The 21,845-nt window shown below is 40.9% G+C and overlaps 1 protein-coding gene across 30 annotated transcripts in view; it reads right to left on the bottom strand.

Moving 5' to 3' along the window:
* Positions 1-21,845, bottom strand: part of RAD51B (RAD51 paralog B) — a 417,280-nt gene that overhangs the window by 163,026 nt on the left and 232,409 nt on the right. For 26 of the 30 annotated variants that reach the window (XR_011000000.1, XR_011000001.1, XR_010999998.1 and 23 more), the window contains exon 9: positions 7,453-7,571. Coding sequence is in view for 21 of the 30 variants with exons in the window: in XM_068193163.1 (XP_068049264.1) it covers positions 7,453-7,571 (119 nt within the window). In the remaining 9 variants the exon portion in view is untranslated. The other 4 variants (XM_068193184.1, XM_068193183.1, XM_068193170.1 and 1 more) reach the window with 4 other exon arrangements.

Below are 21,845 nucleotides of genomic sequence, written 5' to 3'. Positions count from 1 at the left end.
CATCCTAGGGGAAAAAAAAACATTTCTTTACATGGAAGGGTTTGCAGAATTTGAATATGTGCTTCTTCAGTCTTTTCACAGCTATTTTTTCAAAAGAAACATAATAGAGAACTGTAAAAAAATTAATCTGACCTGAAAAAGTCTATTTTCCTGTAAAATTTCCTATTATTTTTTCCTTGACTCCACATCATCACTTTAATCCTAAAAAGAATTTTTAAAATATCTCCTTGTGTTGTTACAGAATTGACTTTCTATATGACAAGCATATTATATAAGAAGATGGCTCAGAACAGATACACACTTTACAGCACTTCCAACAGCCATCTCCCGATGAAGTTATAGCCAAATATCTGTACATTTTGAAAGAACTGCTTTACTAATATGATTAAAAATGTAAGGTAAATAATTGCAAATCTCATAAACATTAAACATAATCCTCACTCCCCTTTGCTCTCTTCCAGCCCTTCCCCCATCCAGCAAGTACCAGGGTTCCTGCACCATAGCAATTTTGGAATGCTTATTCAGGGCTTATTCATATGATAGTAAGCAGAGCAAGATGAAACAGCTGGTCTGTAACCAAGGACACAACAGAAGTTATGTCTGGCATTAGTCTGAATGCGATAAGGGGGTTTTGTTCTGTTTTGTTTTATTGAGAATGAGTCACCACACACTTATGCATTTGAAACACTTCACCTGCACACTTTATCATTTTACTAGGAAAATTCCTGCCCAACAGCTCACTTAGCACAGCTTGAAAGCTTCAGCCCATTTCTCAATCCTAAAACCAGTTGTTCTCCAGATATTCAGACCCCTGATCTGGAAGACATGGATGGGGAGCAGAATGAAGCCCCCATAAGCCAAGGGAAAATGCCCAGTGACCTGCTTTGCCACCTAGACACACACAGGTCTGCAGGGCCAGGTGGGATCCACCCAAGGGTCCTGAGGGAGCTGTCAGAAGAGCTCACTGAGCCACTGCCCATCAGTTACCTGCAGCCCTGGTCACCTGGGGAGGTCCCAGGTGACAGGAACCTGGCAAACGTGGCACCATCTACAAGGGCCAGAGGAGGACCTGGGAACTACAGGCCTGTCACCCTGACCTTGGTGCTGGGGAAGCTCATGGAGCAGACTATCCTGAGCACCATCACACAACACATGCAGGACAGCCAGGGGACCAGGCCCACACAGCATGGGCTTGTGAAAGGCAAGTCCTGCTTAACCATCCTCATCTCCTTCTACGACAAACTGACCCACTCAGTGGATGAAGGAATGTCTGTGGATGTCACTACCTAGACTTTAGTAGAGCGTTTGACACTGTTTCCCACAGCATTCTCATGGAGAATTTGGCTTCCCTTGGTGTGGATGGGTGCACTGGTTGTTAGGTGATACCCTGTCTGGGTGGCCAGGCCCAAAGAGTGGTGGTGCATGGTGCTATGTCCAGCTGGTGACCAGGCACCAGTGGTGCTCCCCAGGGCTCAGACCTATTTAATGTCTTCATCTATTTTCTGGACAAAAGGATAAATTGTATTACCAGTCAATTTGCAGACAACAGCAAGTTGGGCAGGAGTGTTGATCTTCTGGAAGGTAGGAATGCTCTGCAGAAGGACCTGGGCAGGCCAGATAGATGGGCCAGTTACATGGCATTCAATAAGGTGAAGTGCTGGGTTCTGCACTTGCATCACAACAACCCCAGGCAATGCTACAGGCTGGGGGAAGAGTGGCTGGGGTTGCTGGTTTACGACTAGCTGATCCAGCAGTCCAGGTGACCAAGAAGGCCAGTGCTAACCTGGCTTGTATCAGGAACTGTGTGGCCAGCAGGACCAGGGCAGCGATGGTCCCCCTGTACTCAGCACTGGTGAAGCTACACCACAAATCCTGTGTCCTGTTCTGGGCTCCTCCATACAAGAAGGACATTGAGGTCCAGAGAAGGGCAACAAGGCTGGTGAAGGGTCTGGAGCACAAGTCTGAATGAGGAGAGTCTGAGGGAGCTGGACTTGTTCAGCCTGGAAAAAAGAAGATTCAGAGCAGACCTCACTGCTCTCTACAACTCCCTGAAAGGAGGTTGTAGGTGGGTAGAGGTTGGTCTCTTCTCCCAGGTAACATGTGACAGAACAAGAGGAAATGGCCTCAAGCTGTGCCAAGGGAGGTTTAGGGTATTAGGAAAAATGTCTTCACAGAAAGGGTTGTCAAGCACTGGAATAAGCTGCTCAGGGAAGTGATGGAGTTTCCGTCCCCGGAGGTATTAAAAAGACATGTAGATGTGGCACTTGGGGATATGGTTTAGTGGTGGACTTGGCAGTGCTGGGTTAATGGTTGATCTTGATGATCTTAAAGGCTCCAACCTGTATGATTCTGTGATTCTAAATGCTCTTTCTAGAAAATACAACAGGGAAGCACTGACTTGTTATAACACTTCTATATGCATTTTTCCTCAGAGAATTTCAAAACATGTTACAGAGATTAACACAATACTACAAGTCTCACAAATCCCTTGAAAATTATAAAATAAACCAGGCCCATAGAAGTTGCCATACCAGATCTGGGCACTGTCTCATTTAATCCAGCATCCTACCGCCAATGGACAAGAACAAAATATTAAATATAGCATGGCAATGTATTTAACCCTACCAAAGACAGCTGAGAACACATGAGAAACAGTAACCTTTAAAGCCTGCTGACTCCAGTTCAGGAAAGAAGGATAATTATATACATAGGGGTAACTGAGGAGTCTGATAGTTTCTAGTGCAGCCCTGTTGGTTTTGGCCCAAACTCAAAGACTCTGCATGTTTATGTATGCATTTCAGGAAAATAAATTTCATGGTTAACTACTTAAAAGAGTGCTTAGGGAGAACCAAGTATCAGTATCCATAAAGATAATTCTCTTCATGAAGGTATTTGTGTGAAACAATTAACTTTTCCCATGTTCTCACATGTTCTTATGCCACTGTGCTGCTGTTGAAACTGTACAGCTCAGTCCCAACTCAGTAGTTAAAAGACTCCTGCTGTTGTCCATGCTTGTGGGTTTTGGTGACATAATGAATTTAAATGCAGACTGGAAATCTCTTTTGGTCCCTCCCCCAGTGGTGCTGCTTCTGTCCTGGAGGAAACAAATAACAGAACCCTGGCTTCTAGAAGGAAGCAAAAGAGCAAAGTTCATCTGTTTGTTCAGAAAGCTGTTCTTCTCCTGGCAATAAAACAAACCTAACTGATTTTCAGGCAGGCAGGACATCCCAGAAATTTCATTACTTTGCTGAACTGGCTGCTGTCTTATTAATGTTCACCAGACATAGGAAGGGTGGGGTGGAAAAAGGGATAGTTGGCTGGAAAATATCTACTGGATAAACAAAATAATTTTTTACTTAGTATATAAAAAAATCCCAACCGTGTAGGAATTCTATGTTCAGTTTCCTAAGGTTTGTTACATACTTGCTCTGCCACCTGCTGCCCTGGCACTCCCCAAGGTTTCAGGAACAGGGACTATGTGAGTTCTCCCAGTAACAAATGCTGCATGACTAAGAACAAGCATCTAGCAGCCCAGTGGGCTGTCCAGGAGATGCCATAGCTCTGGACAACAGCTTGCTTGAATCCTCCTGAACAATCACAGTATCACTCTGTGTTTTGAAGGAATACCGCCCTTGGTCCAGTGCTTCTCAAAGGTGCTTTTTCTCTTGATGGGTGGCATTCTGCAGCAAGGATTGGCACACTGGCTCTACTACCTTGGAAGTCAGATATAATGAGGGAAAGTCTCTCAGACTGTCACCACTGCTCCAGCTCCTCCAGAGAAAAAAAGAGAGAAAGTGGATCCAGAAAGAGAATATTCTGGAGATCAAGTGACAGATTAAAGAATGAATTTTACCTTTTGAAAAAGCAAATTTTATCCACTGTGGAAGGAAAAGGGACGTATATGTCTGGTGGAAGCAAGGTCAGGTGACATGGGAAGAATACAGAAATGCTATTGGCCATGGCAGGGGGAAAATTTGTGTGGCCAAAGCTCAATTGGAGATAAATATATTAATGGCAAATGGCCATTAATACATTTATACATTTTCAAATACATTAATGGCAAATGGCAGCATAGAAATAACATCATTCCATTACAGGATGGGGATTGTCAACCTCACAAACAAGGACGTGGACAAGGCAGAGGTGTTTAAATTCTTTGCTTCCGTCTTCAACACAGATGATGGGCTACAGGGGCCTCTAGCCCTGAGCTAGAGGACCATGACTGCAACAATGATCAATTCCCAGCTGACCCTGAAATTGTGTGGGATCTGCTGCTTCAGCTGAATCCCTACAAATCTATGGGGCCTGATGGGACTCATCTGAGGGGCTGGCTGATGTCATTATAAAGCCTGTCTCAATGATTTTCAGCAGTGCTGGGAATCCTGAGAGGTCCCACCTGACAGGAAGCTGGCAAACATTATCCTGGTTTTCAAGAAGGCCAAGAAGGAGGACCTCAGAAACTACAGGCCTGGCAGTCTCAGTTCAGTGCCTGGTAAAATCATGGAAAAGATTATTCTGGGAAGTACTGAAAAACACCTGGAAGACAATGCAGTTGTTGATCACAGCCAGCATGGCTCCATAAGGGGAAAGTCCTGCTTGTTGAACCTGATTTCCTTCTACAACAGGGCAGCCCACCTAAAAGATCTAGGAAAGCCAGAACATATAATCCTCGTGGAGTTCTGCAAAGCTCTCAGTATCCTTTTGGACAAATTGTCCAGGCCAGAGATGGATAAACACATCATGTGCTGGGTGAGCAACTGGCTCACAGGTCAGGCACACAGAGCTGTAGTGAATGGAGTGATATCAGAGTGGGAACCTGTCACTAGAGGGGTTCTGCAGGGCTCCATCCTCAGCCCTGTGTTCTTCAACATCTTCTTTAATGACTGGGATGTGGGATTCAAAGGGATACTTAGTAAGTTTGCCAATGGCACTAAATTGTGAGGAGCTGTTGACTCCCTCAGAGGCATGGATGCCCTGCAGAGAGACCTCGACAAATTAGAGAGATCACCAACTACATGAAGTTTCTATGATTCTATGGAAACACAGCTCATTCCTTATACAGTATTGGTTCTGTAAGGTTACAAATGTGGAAGAGCAGGAAAAACATGGTTTTGAAACTACTTTTCACCCAAATCTCTGGACCAACTGTGTGCTTTCAGTAATTCCCTGGGGCAAAATTTCACTTTAAAACCAAGACTACAGATAATCACAAGTTTTTGGGTGTTATTATTATTATTGGTTGGTTGTTGAGTTTTTTGTAGTTTTTTGGTTTTTTTACAGTATGAGAATTTACTGACTTGGTAATTTTTGAATCTTCCTTTTAAGCTTCCTTAAAAAGTGCTGGCTTTCAAAGCACTGATATCTAATACCTCCTGGCAGAACCACTTTATGATGACTGAAATGGCATCTCAAGAACTGAGGCACCTTTATTCACAGTTCATTTCTGAAAGTGGGCCTAAAGCAATTATAAAGGAGCATATGTGTGTAAAATGATAGTAATTTGATCAATACAGTGCTGCAATAGGTAGGATAACTCTAGATTCCTTCCTCTAACTGGAAACTGCATGTCTAGCTGGAATATTTCTATGAGTTTAAGAAATGAGAATTTATCTGGAAAAAAAGACACAGATATCAGCAACAGGAAAATACCTACAGGACAACATGGACATATCCCATTTCAGTCATGGACTTCACAGGCACATCATTATTTATAACACACTTCTGTTTCAAATTACTTTGGTTTTAATAATATATACTAACATTTACTTGAGGGTTGTTTTTTTTTCATTGTAGCTTTAGTTCCTTTGCTTAATTAAAACAGAATGAGCACATAGCTTCACTTGTAAGCAAGGTGGTTCACCTGATAAATCCAGTTAGGAAGAGAGGAAAACTCTACTAAGCAGACCATAATTTCAAAGGCTTGAACACAACTTTTCATACATTTATGATCTATTCCTTCTCAAAAAAAAAATCAGGAAAAACAACATGTAATATCTGAATGTTCTTTAGGAAAGCTGTCTCCCTTTTTCCACTACCAGAGGAATGTTCTTAATCTGTTTTAGCTGACTTTGTGCATCACGAAGTAGCACAGAGCCCAGTTTTTGCCCTTTACCCTCTGCCAACTCCACTCTCATGTAGCTCTGAAGTGATCCAGGAAATTTATGAACAGCTTTGTATTTTGCAGAACTCAGTATTTCTGTAGAAAAGGAGAACTCATTACAGACCAGAATAAGGAGTACATAAGAAAATTTCTAAGACCAGAAGCAGTAAAAATATATTTCTATGCATAGCCATTAGAAGTGAGTATAGAAGATGCCTTTTCTACCTACATTTGACACACTTAACTTTCTACCTCGAAGTCCAGAGGACTACTGCTTCGAAGTAGTCGAAGTGCCCACTACTTGAAGAAACAGGAGTGCTATCATTATAATTTTACTTCTAATAAATAATTTTCTAATAAAACTGGATGGCTTCCTCTCATCTGGCTCTAAACACTGCAATTTAAAAGTGAGAAAACTTGTGTTGTGACAGTAAACCCAGGAGCACCAATCTGAATGCACATGGGTAGTAACGGTATAGGAGTAAGATAGTACAAATATCACATAGCAATTTTTCTGATAGCTCTCTACTTTAACTGGCAGGAAATCAATAACATTAAGACTGAGGGTCACAGCCTTTGGAAAGAGTTAGATCAATGAAAAAACAGAACAGACAAAGCCAAAAGAGATTATATCCACAGATATCCCACGGGACAGATGAAATCATGCATTATGATGTTTTCAAAACAAAAACAAGTCATCCCCTCAATCATACCCCAAATGTCTTGTCTCCCAGTTTTCAGTTTTTTAAATTAAGATTGCAGTAAAAGATGCTACTATGTTTCACTTAAAAGCATAAAGTCTCTCAGTGAAAAGGGTGACTATTCTCCTGCTTGCAGGCATACTTCTGGGAAATTGGTACCATACTTACTGCTCAAAGTTAAGTTTGCTGGTGCAGGCAGCAAGCTTCTATTCACAAACAGCAGTCACAGAAAACAGTGCTCCCTGTCCTAACAGTCACAGCTGAAACTGGGCACAAAGACTATACAGAACAATCATGGGAGTGAAAAGACTAGGTTTCTCCTGTCCTAAAATTCATGTGCAAGAAAGCACTTTAAGGATTACCTTTCATCTCCACAGTGTAGAATGCACTAAAGGCTCAAGAAACTTGTACATCTGTATCAGCTGTGACTCAGAAAGGACCATCCTAACACACGGAGGCACTGGAGTGCTGGTCATCCCTTAAAAACAAAGGACACTGACTGACCCCCACCCCAAATAAGTGATTGGGCTCTCAACTGCCACGTTGTCAACACATGTAGCATAACCAGAGAGGCTGAAGGACACAGCCCATCTGACCAAGCACTGCTGGTGTAGGTCTATTTAAATTCTCTTTGCTGTTAAGTTCTCTCACCTGTCTTGTTGGCAAGTCATGGTATTGTAGTATGAGCCTGGTGTTGACGCTGTGACTCCACGTGTTGCCAAGGGCTGCTGTCACATAACCAGAATCCCTCTTCTCACTCACAGAAGATCCTGAATATAAATATGATAAAAACTGCATCAGGACTGTGGCACAGAAAAGAGTTCAGCATTGAAACTTCATCAGACATCTCAGATTATTCCCTAAGCTAGGTAATTACAAATAGCACTTAAGAGTGCACTGTTGCATTTATTTCCTACCTTTCTGATGTTTTTATACAACTGTAGTGCGAGTTCTCCGTCTCACCCTCTGATATCAACAATAAATGCCAAGAATTAAGGAGATGTTGCTGATGTAACTGTACCCCTGTTTAGAGCTGGCAGCCATCATTCCACACCACCAAGAAGCAATTCACGCACCCCTGCTTGTGGGCTCTTCACTACAAAGGGCCCAGACGTTCCAGAAGTAGCCAATGTTGGCAAAAAATAGCCACAAAATCCACAGGCAAACTTCCCTCAAATCATGTATCTGCTATTATGTAACAGAAGGAGTAACATATTGCTTTTGCAATCCTGAGCCAGGCATTTAAATGGTTAAATGTCTGGAACCTGCCGCTATTATGCTATGGAGATATCACTCCTCAGCAATTCTTAATTCTCCATTCCTTCAGACCTAAAACCTGTCCCAAAGTGAACAGAAATGTGTAAAGTTTGTGGCAGGACAAGCTAATTTCTGTAATTTATTTTATTTTCTTATACAGGAGAAAGCACACTGTACCATACTGTGTCAGCTCCTATCTGAAGAGGGCAAATCCTCTTCTGTGAAGTCATTAAAATTTATGGCTTTGGTGCAAAGCAGTTAGTAAACCTGGAGCAAATTTACAGCAAAGACTTTTTGCAAGGTGAAAGGGAATGCCTCACTGGAAAGGTTCCCATTTTATAAGGGATCCTCCTGCAAACTGATGCATTAGGCAGATACAAAGGTTCAACAAGAAGTGAAGCAAACAGGAGGAAGCAGTGCCAGCTTTGCAAAGAAGTTCAAGGGCAGTGACAACATGTGCTGCATTCCTTCTTCTTGCTCTAAACACAAAAAGATAGTAAATGTCTCCGAGGAAGGAAAGAGGATATGTTAAGAAAACAGATTTATGTTGAAACACGGCCTTAAAAAAACCTTGGACTTATCTTTTCTGTTATTTCAACCACTACTTAGACATTAATGAACTGGGCAAAGGAAATGAATAAATAACACTGTTCAGAGAAAGTGACTTTTTTTTCCAGCATGCATTTCCCTGTGCTTCCAAACCCTGATGTTCTCATGCTTAGAGATGGGACTATCACAGCAACATTGGCCCTCTAAGAAAACAGGCTTATAAGACTGTGGTCTCTGCTCAGAGGTCCGCAAACTCTCCAACCTGAACTGCTGCAGAGTGGTATGGAGTGCTTACCCACACTGTGGGGTAGACGCTTCCACAGCACCTGCAATGTGCAGTCAGCTGATGGGCAGCAGTTCCAGTGTCTCCAGCATGCTTAAAGCCATTTCTTACTCCAGTCACTGTTGGCATCATGGTTTCTGTTCAGGACACAGGTGATACAGGGAGTGAATGGATTAGGGAAAGTAAGAAAATAGAGCTGACATACATATGAGAGAAGGGTGACATCCCAGTATATGTATGCAGTAAGGGAGTGGGTGTCCAGAAGCACAGAGATGGGATCCTAGCATGGGGAGGTGAAGGTGAATGTTAGAAGGCTGGAAGAAGATGTCTGAACAACTCCTTGCTTTCTGTATCAGGTCCAGCTCTAGCAAAACACGTGATTTCAATTCCTGTAAACACTCCCTCCTTCCTCACACAAAAAAAATAGCATGAAATAAATCGTCAAAGCAGACAAGACAAGGACTGTATGAGATACCTGTTCCACTGTCTCCTGTGAAAATGAACTTTTCAGAGCACTGGCAGAGACATGAGCAGACACTGTATCTGTTCTGGACTGCAGACACAGAGGAAGCGACTGCTTCACTCTCACTGAACAGCTGTCACAAGTGAAAATAAAGCTGCTTGTGGTCTGAGTCAAATGCAAAGTAAATGCCTCTCCACAATCAGGGGAAAAACAAAGAAGAAAGGGTGATTCTTCAACTGTGGCCTGCAGTGCTGCTTCCAAGCAGAAGAGGCTTGCACTGGGCTACAATGCCCAGGAAGGAACTGTCACTAGAACTGGGCCACAACACTTGGCCCTACTTATACATGAGAGCTAGATTCATTTTGTTTCTGCCTATCAATGCAATCAAAACAAACTTTCTATAAGTAACTTCCCTGTCACTGAGAGAAATGACACATATAGGCAGGATGGGGAAAGTGGCTTTATTTCATCTTCCATTTTTCACTGGAGGGAACAGCAGGATTAAATCTATTCAGCTCAACAGTGCTTCTGGGATTATTCTATTATGCCCAACCTGAGCATTGCAAATACAGACCTGGTCTCAAAGACCTTCTTGTCCTCTGCATATAAGGTGGTACATTTTAGAGACTAAATCCCCATGTAACCAAGTCTCAGTTGTTGCAAGCATGATGAAAGGTGGTTTAGTCACAAAGACACTTCAGTTCCATTAGTTTCTTATCCTAGGAAAATTTGGATAACTGGACCAGTATCTTGAATCAAATGAAACAAACATCTTAAAACAGTCTTTTTTAATGCAAGAAATCTGTGCAGGCAGAATGTAACTATAGTTTTGATTAAAAAAACCCAACATGTTCCTTGTTGGTATAACTGCACAGAACAATTAGTTCCACTTCGTCCACATTCTCACATAGTAATTTTTTTCTTCCCAGATGGATATATCATTGCCTGGCATGTTCATCCCCAATACTGGGCCCTTTGCAATCTTTATCAATTGGTAATTTGAAAATATTTTCTCATCAAATGTTAAAAATGTATTGATGAACTAAATGACAGTGAAATAACAAAATAGTGAAGCAACAAATCCTCAAAGTTTTTCAAATCTTAACATCAAACCATCTTGATAAAAGCCTGGCCTATCAAAAAGAAGGAAAAAATCTCTCTGAAAGTATAAAGAAAATATTTATAAAGAATTAAGCTACTGAGCTCAACAAAAACAGCACACCATGTAATAAGAATGAAAGTGCTTTGCCTCTCACTCAGGCTGTGCAACTTTCCGGTTCACTGGCAGAGCTCAAAGACCGCTACTTTTCACCTGCATTGCATTTAGTCTTTATTTTTCATGCAGATCTGTAACAATGAGACCAGAAGAAGAAAAAATCCCCTTCAACCCATAATCTATTTTTCCATCATCACCTATTCAGAAAGTACAAGTATAAAAATATGCAATGGTGGAAAAACCCATCACACAATAAAAAACAACCCACAGGACAAACTCATCTGTGAAGTAACTAACCACAGTGCTCTTCAATCTCCCACTGCTGGCTTCTGCCCTTTTCAGCCCTTCTCCACAGCTTTTTCTTAAGTCAAAAGGTGATTTTAATTCTCTTACCCTATACCGGTGTCTGTCTCACTCTCTGCACTGCTCAGCTAAGGTATGTCTCAAAGCACACTATTGACTTCACACAGTCTTTTATTATTTAGGACATATGGCAGGAAAAACAGTTGCTGCTGTAAGAAATCAAGCTTGGCCATAAGACTAGCCATGGGAAAATGCTAACTTTTAAAATGCTTATGCTCTCTCCTTTATTATGAGAGGGAATCTGGCATTTATACTTCTAAGACCTTCTAGTTCAAAATCTTTACAAACTACACCCTCCCCCAGATTTTTCCATATTACTTCAAATTTCAATTAAGTAGAAATATTTTATCTGGAAGTTGGAGTTGTTCAGTAATCAATGACATGTAATTTAGTTTTCCTTTTTTTTCCTTGCACAGCCATCAAAATATACTTAGCAAACAAAGCAATTAAGTGTAAACCCCTACTAATTGCCAGTTAAAAAAAACCCCAAACGTGTTATGTGCTGACTTGAGATTACATTAAACAGGCTGTTCGATTCAGCCGTCATCATCACAAGACCAAAAACTGCCAGTTAACTCCAGGTGCAAAGTTCTGATGGAGTCAGCAGTGAATGCAAGAGAAAGGGAATGAGCTCACTTCTCATTTTGGACAACAGAGTTTATTTCTCTCATATGCCTCAAACAGGTGAGTTCTCACACTTTTTTGTTTACCATATTTATGTCTTTATGTGTATACACTCTGGGTGATTTTTACATGGTTAATCTGATATTAGATCAAGATTGAGGTCCTTTTTGCTGTTTTTTTCCCCAGTCATTCATTATTTCCATTGTGACAACTCTTAGAGCTCTCATCTTCAAGATGCAAACCACTAGACAAATAGAGAACAAAAAGATAATTCCTGACCTAAAGATCTTATTTTCATGAGAATTGCAGATTACAAGTCTCTTAGCTGCTGATGATTATTCCCCACTTACAAAGAATCTTCCCTAAGGGATGAGGGAAAATACACCAAAATAAGTTACAGGCTAGAAAAAATTGTGTATAAATAAGGACTTTGAGTATTCTTCATGAAACATTAGGAGCTTTTCCAAACAAGTAATGTTAACCTTTATTCTAACCCCAAAAAAATCAGCAGGGACCTTTATACAGCTCAAAATTTAGGAAGGGTCCACCAGAGAACTGGAGAGATGCTGGCTTACCCTTAAACCCACACCAGCATGCCTACTGTTACCAGTGTGGCTTACACCAGAAGATCTAATTCCCTCATTGAACTCATTGGTGAGCTCATGTCAATTCTTTTCTGAGTAGAGAAAGAGAGACACACATATGCTAGTGAGACTCCTGCCTGATGACCTAAAAAAGGAATTGACATTAAGAAATGAAAAAATGCAGCAGGTCTGATTTTTGCCAGCCAATCTACCAGCCATGACCAAAACAATCAGGTCTCAGGAGATCTGTGGAGGTGGAAAGACAGCTGGTGGTTTATAGCACCTGAAACAGGGCCCAAATCAGGGAATTGTGGAGTTGAGAGCCTCAGGAACAGATATTTCTTTTTACTGGTGAAAATGTTCTGCCTCTGTTGCCTGACACCACATCACAAAGTGGTGAGTTTCCAGCTTTCTATCATTGCTGCAGTGCTACTGCAAATCACAGAACAAGTAGTAATTTGGTGGGAGGGATGGTGAAGAACAAGTAGAAGAAAGCAGTTAAGTCAATTCCTTTCTGTAACCCAGGATGATTTTTTTACCCCTCAGCTAAACCTCCTTCCCCTAACAGCAGTCTTTGAGAAATTCCTTCCTTTTCTAAAATCTAAAATTATTCTAATTTACACCATTCTCTCAGTACCCAGAGTTCTTTCCTGCATTGCTCATCATTAAAACTTAAAGCAGCTTCTTATTTTGAACCTCTCCTATGCAGTCACTTCTTCCTGTCTCCAAGACTAGACAATAAAATCACAAACCACTGAGATAAGGGAGGGAAAAAAAAAAACCCAAACAACCCAGATCTGGCATTTTGTCTGCCTGTACATATAAAGGATGTATAGGTTGAAAAATAAAGCTTGCCCAGTCATGGCATCTGGCAATGCTAGGGCTCTGTAATCCAGAAAATGCTTTTAATTATCACCTCACCAATCATGCTACACGTTATTGCTGTAATTTTTTTTGCTTAAGTTCCCTCAGGGAATTAAACAGATCATGATATTAATCAGAAGGTATGTAGGAGGGAGGGGGCAGAATACTAGAATTACATGTATGTAGGTCCCTTAAGGCTTGAATCAAGAAATGAAATTTAGAATCCCAGTCAGAGCAACTGAAGCCTTGCATGCTGCAAGCCTCAGCCCTCTGACCTACACAGCCATGGCATTATCACATCTGATTTTCCCAGGATAGTTCATCTCAGCTGCTAAACTTCATCACTCTCTGCTAGTGTTTCCCCATCATCTGGATTTGCCACTTCCTAACTTTCCAGACTAGAAATGAATAAGCCCGCTGTGACACTCACCCCTCCAACACAACAGCCTGAAGCTTGGAAGCCTAAATGGCTGAATCCCAGAAAGGCAGAACAAAAGCTAATACAGCTTGGGGGAGGAGAGTGAGATACAGCTCTGAAACTGCAGTGAGTTTCAGAATGCAGTTCACAGCATTATGGCCGTGTTAGGATGCTGCAGTCTGAGAGGCAGATTACTCCCACAGCCTACATTTTTTTCCATCAAATATGTCTTGGTAAAGAAACAGTGTCATGGCAATTTAGCTCTCATACCCACAAAACTGCCACAGTGCAGGCAAAAGCAGCAGCATGCCAGTCTGCAAGTGAACCTTAAATTCAGAGTCACGGTGCCGAAGGACAATGGGGGTAGGAGGGCAAGAGAGTCCAGTTTCTGTTGCACAACCAGCAAAGTGGCCAATAAAAGCACCAATTAGCACTGACTTACCCAGGGTGTTTCTGACACAGCTGCCATCTCCCAAGGAGTGCATGATGGCGTGTGCCCACATGGCAGACAGAAAAGGACAGTAGGTGTATGCAATCTAGTTTTCAATAGCACTGACCTCTTTCTTTGTAAATATATTCTGCTAAGAAGCCACAGGGAGCATTGTACTGCTACAGTCAGGTCACTGCCAGCACCTGAGTTTGCTCAATTAACACTAGTGCTGACAGCCTACACTGGAGTGGATTTTCTCAATATACTCAGTATAAGTCTAAATGAATAACAATTTCTGATCACAACCTAGTAACATGGCTTTGAACTAGGGAGTAAAGTTATATGTCCTTTTTACTCCTGAGCACAGGAGTATTTTAGCAGTATCTTTTAGCAGTATCTTTCCAAATAATTTTCAAAATTAGTGACAACTTCTTTATACAGAGGGTTGAAACATGCAATAATTAAAACTCCACAGTGGGGTTGATAACCACAAGGAGTATGTTTAAAAAGCAGCGTTAAATAGTACTTCAGGTTGAGATTGCAATTCAAACTTTGCAAACTGCTTTACTTTGCATGATGACCACCATAATTTCTTTGAAAATTTAGCCTTCGGCATTCTTAACACTGGTCCCATACATTACAGTTGCAAGAATTCCCTCTACGTGTAAATAAAAAAAACAATCTTAGAGCTGTAAAGCTTGGATCACGAGCCAGAGTTATCAAAACTGAAATTCCAGAAGGAAGCAATCCTCCTTCAGTCTGCAACACGGAAACAGAGGTCAGCCAAACATTTGGGGGCTAGAGATGACTGTTTGCAAATTACAGCTGCTCACATCTGGAGCTCAGATTTGGCCAAATGCTTAATACTATCAATCACAAAAGCTGAACTGGAAGAATGTTTTGGTTGTATAACTAAGAACATAAAAGTTAGAAAAACATTAAATGTAAAAAACCACTATGTGCATTTTCAACTCTGCCTTTCAAACACAACAATGGATCCAATTATTTCTCACAATGGGTATCATCACAGTTGACTGTGGCCTTTATTAACTGGTATTTAACCACAAGTCTGCACTTGCCAATATAGGTTTCTCTGGCTGTATCTCTTTCTCAGCCCAAAGTGGTTCATGAGGCGAGATGAAAGATGCAACCTCTTCTCTGACAAAGTATCTTTTGGGCTGGCCCATCAAACCTTACATATCGACCTAGCAGATGCATCTGAGTACTCAGAGCAACTTCAAAACACAGCTTGGAGTAGCTTCTGAACATAAGTTAATTGGGCACTTTCACTTTTTTTTAATTGCACAGCCAATATACCCACATATAGAAAATGTCTTCCCTCTCACTATAAAGATGCATGACGAAACATTTTAGTACATGCATACACCACAGGGGTCTCTGTTCAGAACTGACTCATCTCCAAAGCTGAAAATACATATATATTTATGTACTTAGGCACACACACACAGAGGCAGTATAAAACATGCAGGATGTTGAAATGACTGACGATTACAGGGGCCTGGCTTCACTCTCTGACACAGACTTTCCAGGACTTTCTCAGTCCCTCTCCTCATGGCACAGTCGTCCATCCTGAAGCAGAGAAGGTATATGCTTTTTTTCTTCAACTCATTCTCAAAAAGGAATGACTTACTTTATCTGAATTAAGCAAATAAATTCAATTTTGGACAACAACCAAGACTGGAAAACTTCATCCTGATAAGCTTTTCTGACTGATGACAGAGGGTTAGAAGGGAAACAGTTATACACCCTTCACTATAGGAGGTTTCTTCCACTCCTGCTATAATGCAAAATATTCCAAGATGTGCCAAATTTTCATGGTAGTCTGCATCAGGCAGCGACAAGACACCGAAGTGCTCTGTGGAGACTAATGCATAAATCCAAAATGATCTTTTGACTGCAGTGACTCTTCTCTCCTGAGATGTATTACATTTTTTAAAGTCAGTGAAAAATAAAAAAAAAAAAAAAATGCAAAATATCACTTTTAATCCTTGGACTAAAAAATGGTTGAATCCTCCAGAGGCCAGTCAGGGCCAGAAACAATTTTTTTCCCCAGATTTGGGGGGGCAAGGGGAGGGCAAAGGGAAAGGGAGAGAGCAAAGAGTGGTTCGTTTCAAATAGCAACATTGTCCAAAAGGGTGAAAGGGAACAGATGGCCATGGAGAATGCAGCCTCAAAGCCCTAAAGAAAAGGGCTATTTTGACAGATCTCGCTGTTTCCTATTCAAGCATGAACATTCTGGCATGGAGAGTTAAGATGATACAAGGAACAACCTCTGTTCCCAGCAACTGACTACGGGCAACTGGCCTCTGAAGCTCTCTGAGAAAAACAACATGAGACAGACAGACAAACAGATATGGCAGCAAGCCCAGATCCCAGCCACCAGGAAAGGGAAAAAAAACCCCAAAAACAACAACAAAAAAACCCAACCCAAACATCAGAAAGGCTAGAAACAGCTGCCTTTTCCTGGCTCCAGTGCAGAGCATTAGAAAGAGCTTGTCCAGCCTGTCTCATCTTCCTTTTCGGTAAAAACTTCTTGAAGGGGTCACTCTCAAGCTGTTGGTCTTTGCCCTAAGGGGAGGTGAAAGAGAGGACAGCCCAGAGCTCAGTCTGGCTCAATGAAACCTGCTTCTTTTAATCACAAAGACCGCCCTCCAGCAAACGATGAAGAACTCTAAATATGAAAACGCATAATTAATGCTGGATTTTTGCATGCAAAAAGGCTGAGAAATTTAAAGTTGTGGCTCTCACAGTATCTGTAATTTGACTGCATAGAATACAGAAGAAAACCATTATATGTGAGGGCAGGGAAAATTGTACCTGCTGTGGGAAACACTGCTAATGTGTGTCCTGGCTTTACTATTAATCTTATCAAGACAGTGCATCAACAGCTGTTTCATTCACCAACTCTGGATATGTGCTATCACACAGAGATTTCACTTTTGAAGGACAGCTACACCCAAAATTTAAAGAGGAACCTGAGCCATTAACTGTAACCAGACATCACTGTTTCCAAAGTCCATAGAAGAAGTGATGAATCTCTGTGAATTTCTCTCTGATTTCCTGTATAATTTTTATGCTTAAGGCAGAGCTTGAGGTACTGCCTGTTACCAGCCAGAGCTCGCCTATGGGCAGAAGCACTGAGTGATACCTTCCTTTTTCACTGTAGTGGGGACCAAAGCAGTGGCAGTTTCCCCCTACAGTTGCGGGGAGGGAAAGAGGGGGTATATGGTATAAACATTAACTATCTTCACAATCCTTCCCTGAGGCAGGGAAGTGGCTATCATCTCATTTTTAATATCCTCCTTTTTAAAAATCATTGAAGGAAAAAGATAATAAAGAACTGTGGGTGCTCACATGCCAGAACGCCAAATGAAGAAATGCAAATGCTACATACTGATCCTATCTGTGCCTTTGTTCCCTCATCTGTGAAATAGCGTTTGTTTACTCTAGTCAATAAGTACTAAAAGTGTAGAAAAATAGACACCAGGAACAAACCACCTCTACATCCTCAGCAATCCAATTATTATTAAAGCCATAATCTTCTACAATATAAATAAATAATTTGTGGGGCTTCATTGGTTTCACAAAGGATAGCCAATGCAGTCATTACTAGTTGCAATTGTTAATTAGTAACTAAATAGATAGGAACTGACTAGTGGAAGTAGTCACACAATAAATAAAATACCTTATTTTAGGTTAAATCAGATAAATTCTGTTTCTTTTCTTTTTAACCATGAGCTTCCTAAGACTGAGTAACTGCTCCAGGCTACACTTTTTAAGGGAAACTCAAATGTGGATTATTGGCTAAGTATTAAGAAGTATTTAACTTGTGGATTCAACTTTCTTCCCCATGTTTCCTTGAGTAAAGCCAACCTAGTACCCCACAGTTTTCATTCTGCTTTACTTTAAATATGAGTCCTGTTCACTGCAGGAGTAACCAATAATGCCAACAAACCAATTCTGTCTTTCACGTTGCAGGACAGGTGGTCCCTCAGTATATTCCCACACATTCCAAATATTTTAAGTGTTCCACATCTGTTGTCTAAAACATTTTTAGTTCCCTGCAAGGACAGTAGGAGATGAAAACAAGAAGTTATATATAACATGGCAACTGACCTTGTATGTCACATGAGCTCGCTGTCATTTCAACAAGATTATAAATTTCAAAAAAGAGCTCAATCTTAATTCATTATATTATACAGCTATCTTGCAGAGAAGATAACTTGAGAATTAATTTATGACAGCTGTAATAGCCCAGACAATAAAACTGAATCTAGAGATGACCTTTTTTCCCCCACAAGAATCTGCTGATCTACAAGGAATTTTTAAAAATTAAGGAGTTAATTCACACATTTTATCACCATACAAACCCCTCTATCTGCTTAAAAAAATTCATCAAAGTATCTCACATGTATGTATAAGCAATCTTGGTGGGAATTTTATAGGAGTTTAGTGTTGGTCTACAGCAGGTATGGAAACACTAGATGCTTTTTTTTTCCCCCCTACAAGAATGAATCTAATCAATGTACTTTAAAAACACATGGCTGCAAGTATTTCTTCTCACTAAACAGAGCCACTCGTCAAGATTTGAGGCAAGGAAATTCAAAGCACTAATTGCATCTTAACCAGCAGGCTACTCATAGAAGGCAGAAACTATCTGCCTGGGCTTGTGCTCGAGAGAGGTGGCAAGGGCTGGAATTTCTGCTCTCGCTCAAAGTGCTGCGAGATGGCAGCAGCTACCAGCAGCTGGGAGTCTGGTTTGCATCTCCGGTAGAAGCTGGCACATCTGGCTGAACCAGCACTGCAGCTCCACTGGACACTGGCTTGTTACGGACTCTAGCAGGAGACTGGCCCCTGCTGCATGGCCAATGCCATTTCCTACAAGGTAATGACATTCCTTCAAGTACTTTGCCAGCACAACCACACCCATCAGTTAGGAAAGCTAATGTCTCATCATATGAGATACTAGCAGTGCAAACATGATCTCCACAACCATGCAACAGAAACAAGCGCAAAGTCTTTTGCTGCTGCTGTTTTGTTTTATTGTTTCAATTAAAAAGAAACCTAGTCTGAGCTACACTGAAATGTTATAGGGGATCCCTGTGTGACAGATGCTCAGACCATGCCTCATGGCAAAGGATGCCACCGTGCGACCATGTTCAAGTGCTAGAACACAGAGTAGATGTATAAGAACTTCCCATGGAGCCAGGACTGAAACTTAGGAATTTAACCAAATTTGCCCCCATTAGTTTTGGAAGAGAGACTGCCTTTGTCCAGCCCTAAAGAAACACTGACTGCAAGGCACAGATTCTCAGCAGTGCATACAGGCAAAATGATGCAGGATATGAATGAGGATATAGACAACTTCACAAAAACCACAACTGGATATATAGTAACTGGAACAGACCCATGAAGAGGAGGGTTTTAGGGGTTTTTGTAAAAGCAAAAAAACTCAAATTCACTAATCACAAACTCCACACAGGCTCTGACATGTTCTTGCCACAGATAGAAGGGGAAAGACAAGATAAAAGAAAGAGGGACAACCATGCTGAGGATCATCACTGGGTACCACAGCAGAAGCCAGAGAGATGAGAACTGTGGGAGTTCCACTTAACTTTTAAATCTTACATTTTGAAAAACATTTCTAAGCAGAGATGCTTAACTCTGCAAAACAAGAGGCTGCCAATGGCTGAAAGACCACTGAGAAATTACAGTAAACTTGCATTCAAAAGCTGCTGTGTTCACATAAATGAAAGATGGTAATGAAGATTTGCAGGAAGTACTATGTCACACCATCCTACCCTGAAAATAAACAGTCCTATTAGACACATAAAAAAGTACCATATGCCATGTGAGAAGAACAATACCCTGGTTTTTTACTTTCACCAAGGAATGGCCTCTTGGCTGATGACTATGCCAGTAGCACCCTGCGAGGACTGTTCCCTAAGTTGTGACGCATTTCTATCCTTTCTACACTACTGTTGCTCTGAACTTCTGAATATTCACCAACAGAATTAGGGGCAACTTGCTAAGCTGCACATCCAGTGATATGAAGCATGTGTTTGTTTTCCAGCATAACCCAATTGCCAGAAAGTAAAGCAATTTCAGTCATTGACCAATTAGGTAACTCCAGGCATTTCCACTTCATACCCTTAATCTATCCTCTCCAAAAAGCAGCACTGTGATTTCACTATATGTCTTGGAATCAATGAAGCCAACTGACTTCTGCTTCTAGAAAGCAACACCATGGGCAAGTTCATTCAGCCTGATGTGACAAAAGAGACATACAATGGGAAGACCATCTATTCCACATAGCAACACCAAGTAACTGTTTTTCCTTCTGTTCTGGAGCTGCCTAGCCTACCTTAGGCATAAACTCCATTATTTGATTACATTACACTTTGAAACAATTCAAATTTCTTAGGCTAGGAGTATGTAAAACAAACAACTAGAGAGCTGTGATGGAATACAATCCCCGGGGAATGCCACATGTGTTTCTCAAGCAGAACTTGTACCATGGAGCCCTTCACTTTGAAAAGCAAATGATCAAGAACAGTAATTAAAATGCAAATGAGCAAGAACAGTAATTAAAAAGTAGAATAATTATGAGATGAACTTTGTTACCAAGTAACAATACAATTAAAGATAATATACTTGTTATACATAAGAAAGAACTAAATATGGACTAAGTAGTGTGTTAGAGAATGTAGTTAAAGAACTTGAACTTCTTGTGAAGCCAACTTTGAATTTTGCCCTTACATAAGCTCCCATAAAAGCTCTGCACTGGTAGAAAGTTTCTGTAACTGACAGAAGGCTACAGGTGGCCAAGGTGAATGGAATGTGAGATTCAGAGCTAACCCGCGATAGCACAGAGTCATCACACAGAACCTTACATCCAAACTCATGCATGAAATAAAATGTCAACAACAAGCTGGAGACCCAAATAATGTGGAAAGACCGATTTCCTCCATAAAACATGATGCCTTAGGTTTTAGCTTTTATATTTTTCAAATTCTGTACTACTTTATAGTGTGTAGTTCTGAGCTTCATATTAAAGGATGGCAAGCTCTCTTCACAGAATAGGTAGACAAACCAATTAATTTCGTGTCTTGGGACCAAGGACAACCACCCCAATTTCAGGCCCAAGAGCATTAACAATGTGAACTGAAGAGAGAAAAACAAGAAGGATGGGAGTTCAGAACCTAAAGCTGTAATTGGACAATTAACTCCAATACGCTAATGGACCAGAACTTATAAAAGTGAGAGACCTTGTGACCGGTCATCCATTTTGTGACCATTTTGGTTCATCTTGGGTGTAGCCCTGGCTGGGCTCTTCTCCTGCCCAAGGTGTATCCATTGAGGCCTTTTAATAAATACCTACTTTATTCTTTAACTCCGTCTAACCTCTGGTCTAGGTCAGCCTTCACAAGGCATCAACAGGGTTTGGGGAAGTAGAAAAATCTATTTATTATCTGCATATTTTCAAGACAGGAGAAAAGGACAAAAGCATATGTAGAATTGCTCTTTGAGGATGCTGCATGACAAAATACAACTAGCTTGTCATTGAAGCACAGGAGACCTGGAAAGTACATAGTGAACCGTGACACTGGATTTTCTTAGAAGAAAGGAGGCATTTTTTTTCTGAAGGGCAGTGCCCATAACCATTTTATAGATGCTGGATGGAGGCAAGTTAATGACAGTTTAGGGAGCCTAGTTTGGTATCATTCAGATATGATATGAGTGTGCTCTACATATTCATTTGCCATATACATTACATATTCAATAATTCTAAACATAACATGATTCTTCATTTAATTATCATGCTATAATCATGATAAAAAGAAAACTGTTTAGAAAGTAGTAGTTAGGAAAGTGCCTTGTGGATACTGTAGATCACCACAACACTATATAACTTCCTCTACTGTCAATGAGGGGGCACATGATGTGAGGCATCTTGCATGTTACTATCTAC

Source organism: Anomalospiza imberbis, chromosome 6 (assembly GCF_031753505.1).
Source record: "Anomalospiza imberbis isolate Cuckoo-Finch-1a 21T00152 chromosome 6, ASM3175350v1, whole genome shotgun sequence".
NCBI lineage: Eukaryota > Metazoa > Chordata > Aves > Passeriformes > Viduidae > Anomalospiza > Anomalospiza imberbis.
Note: the sequence above shows the minus strand (reverse complement) of the source record. Positions and strands in the feature narration are given on the sequence as shown.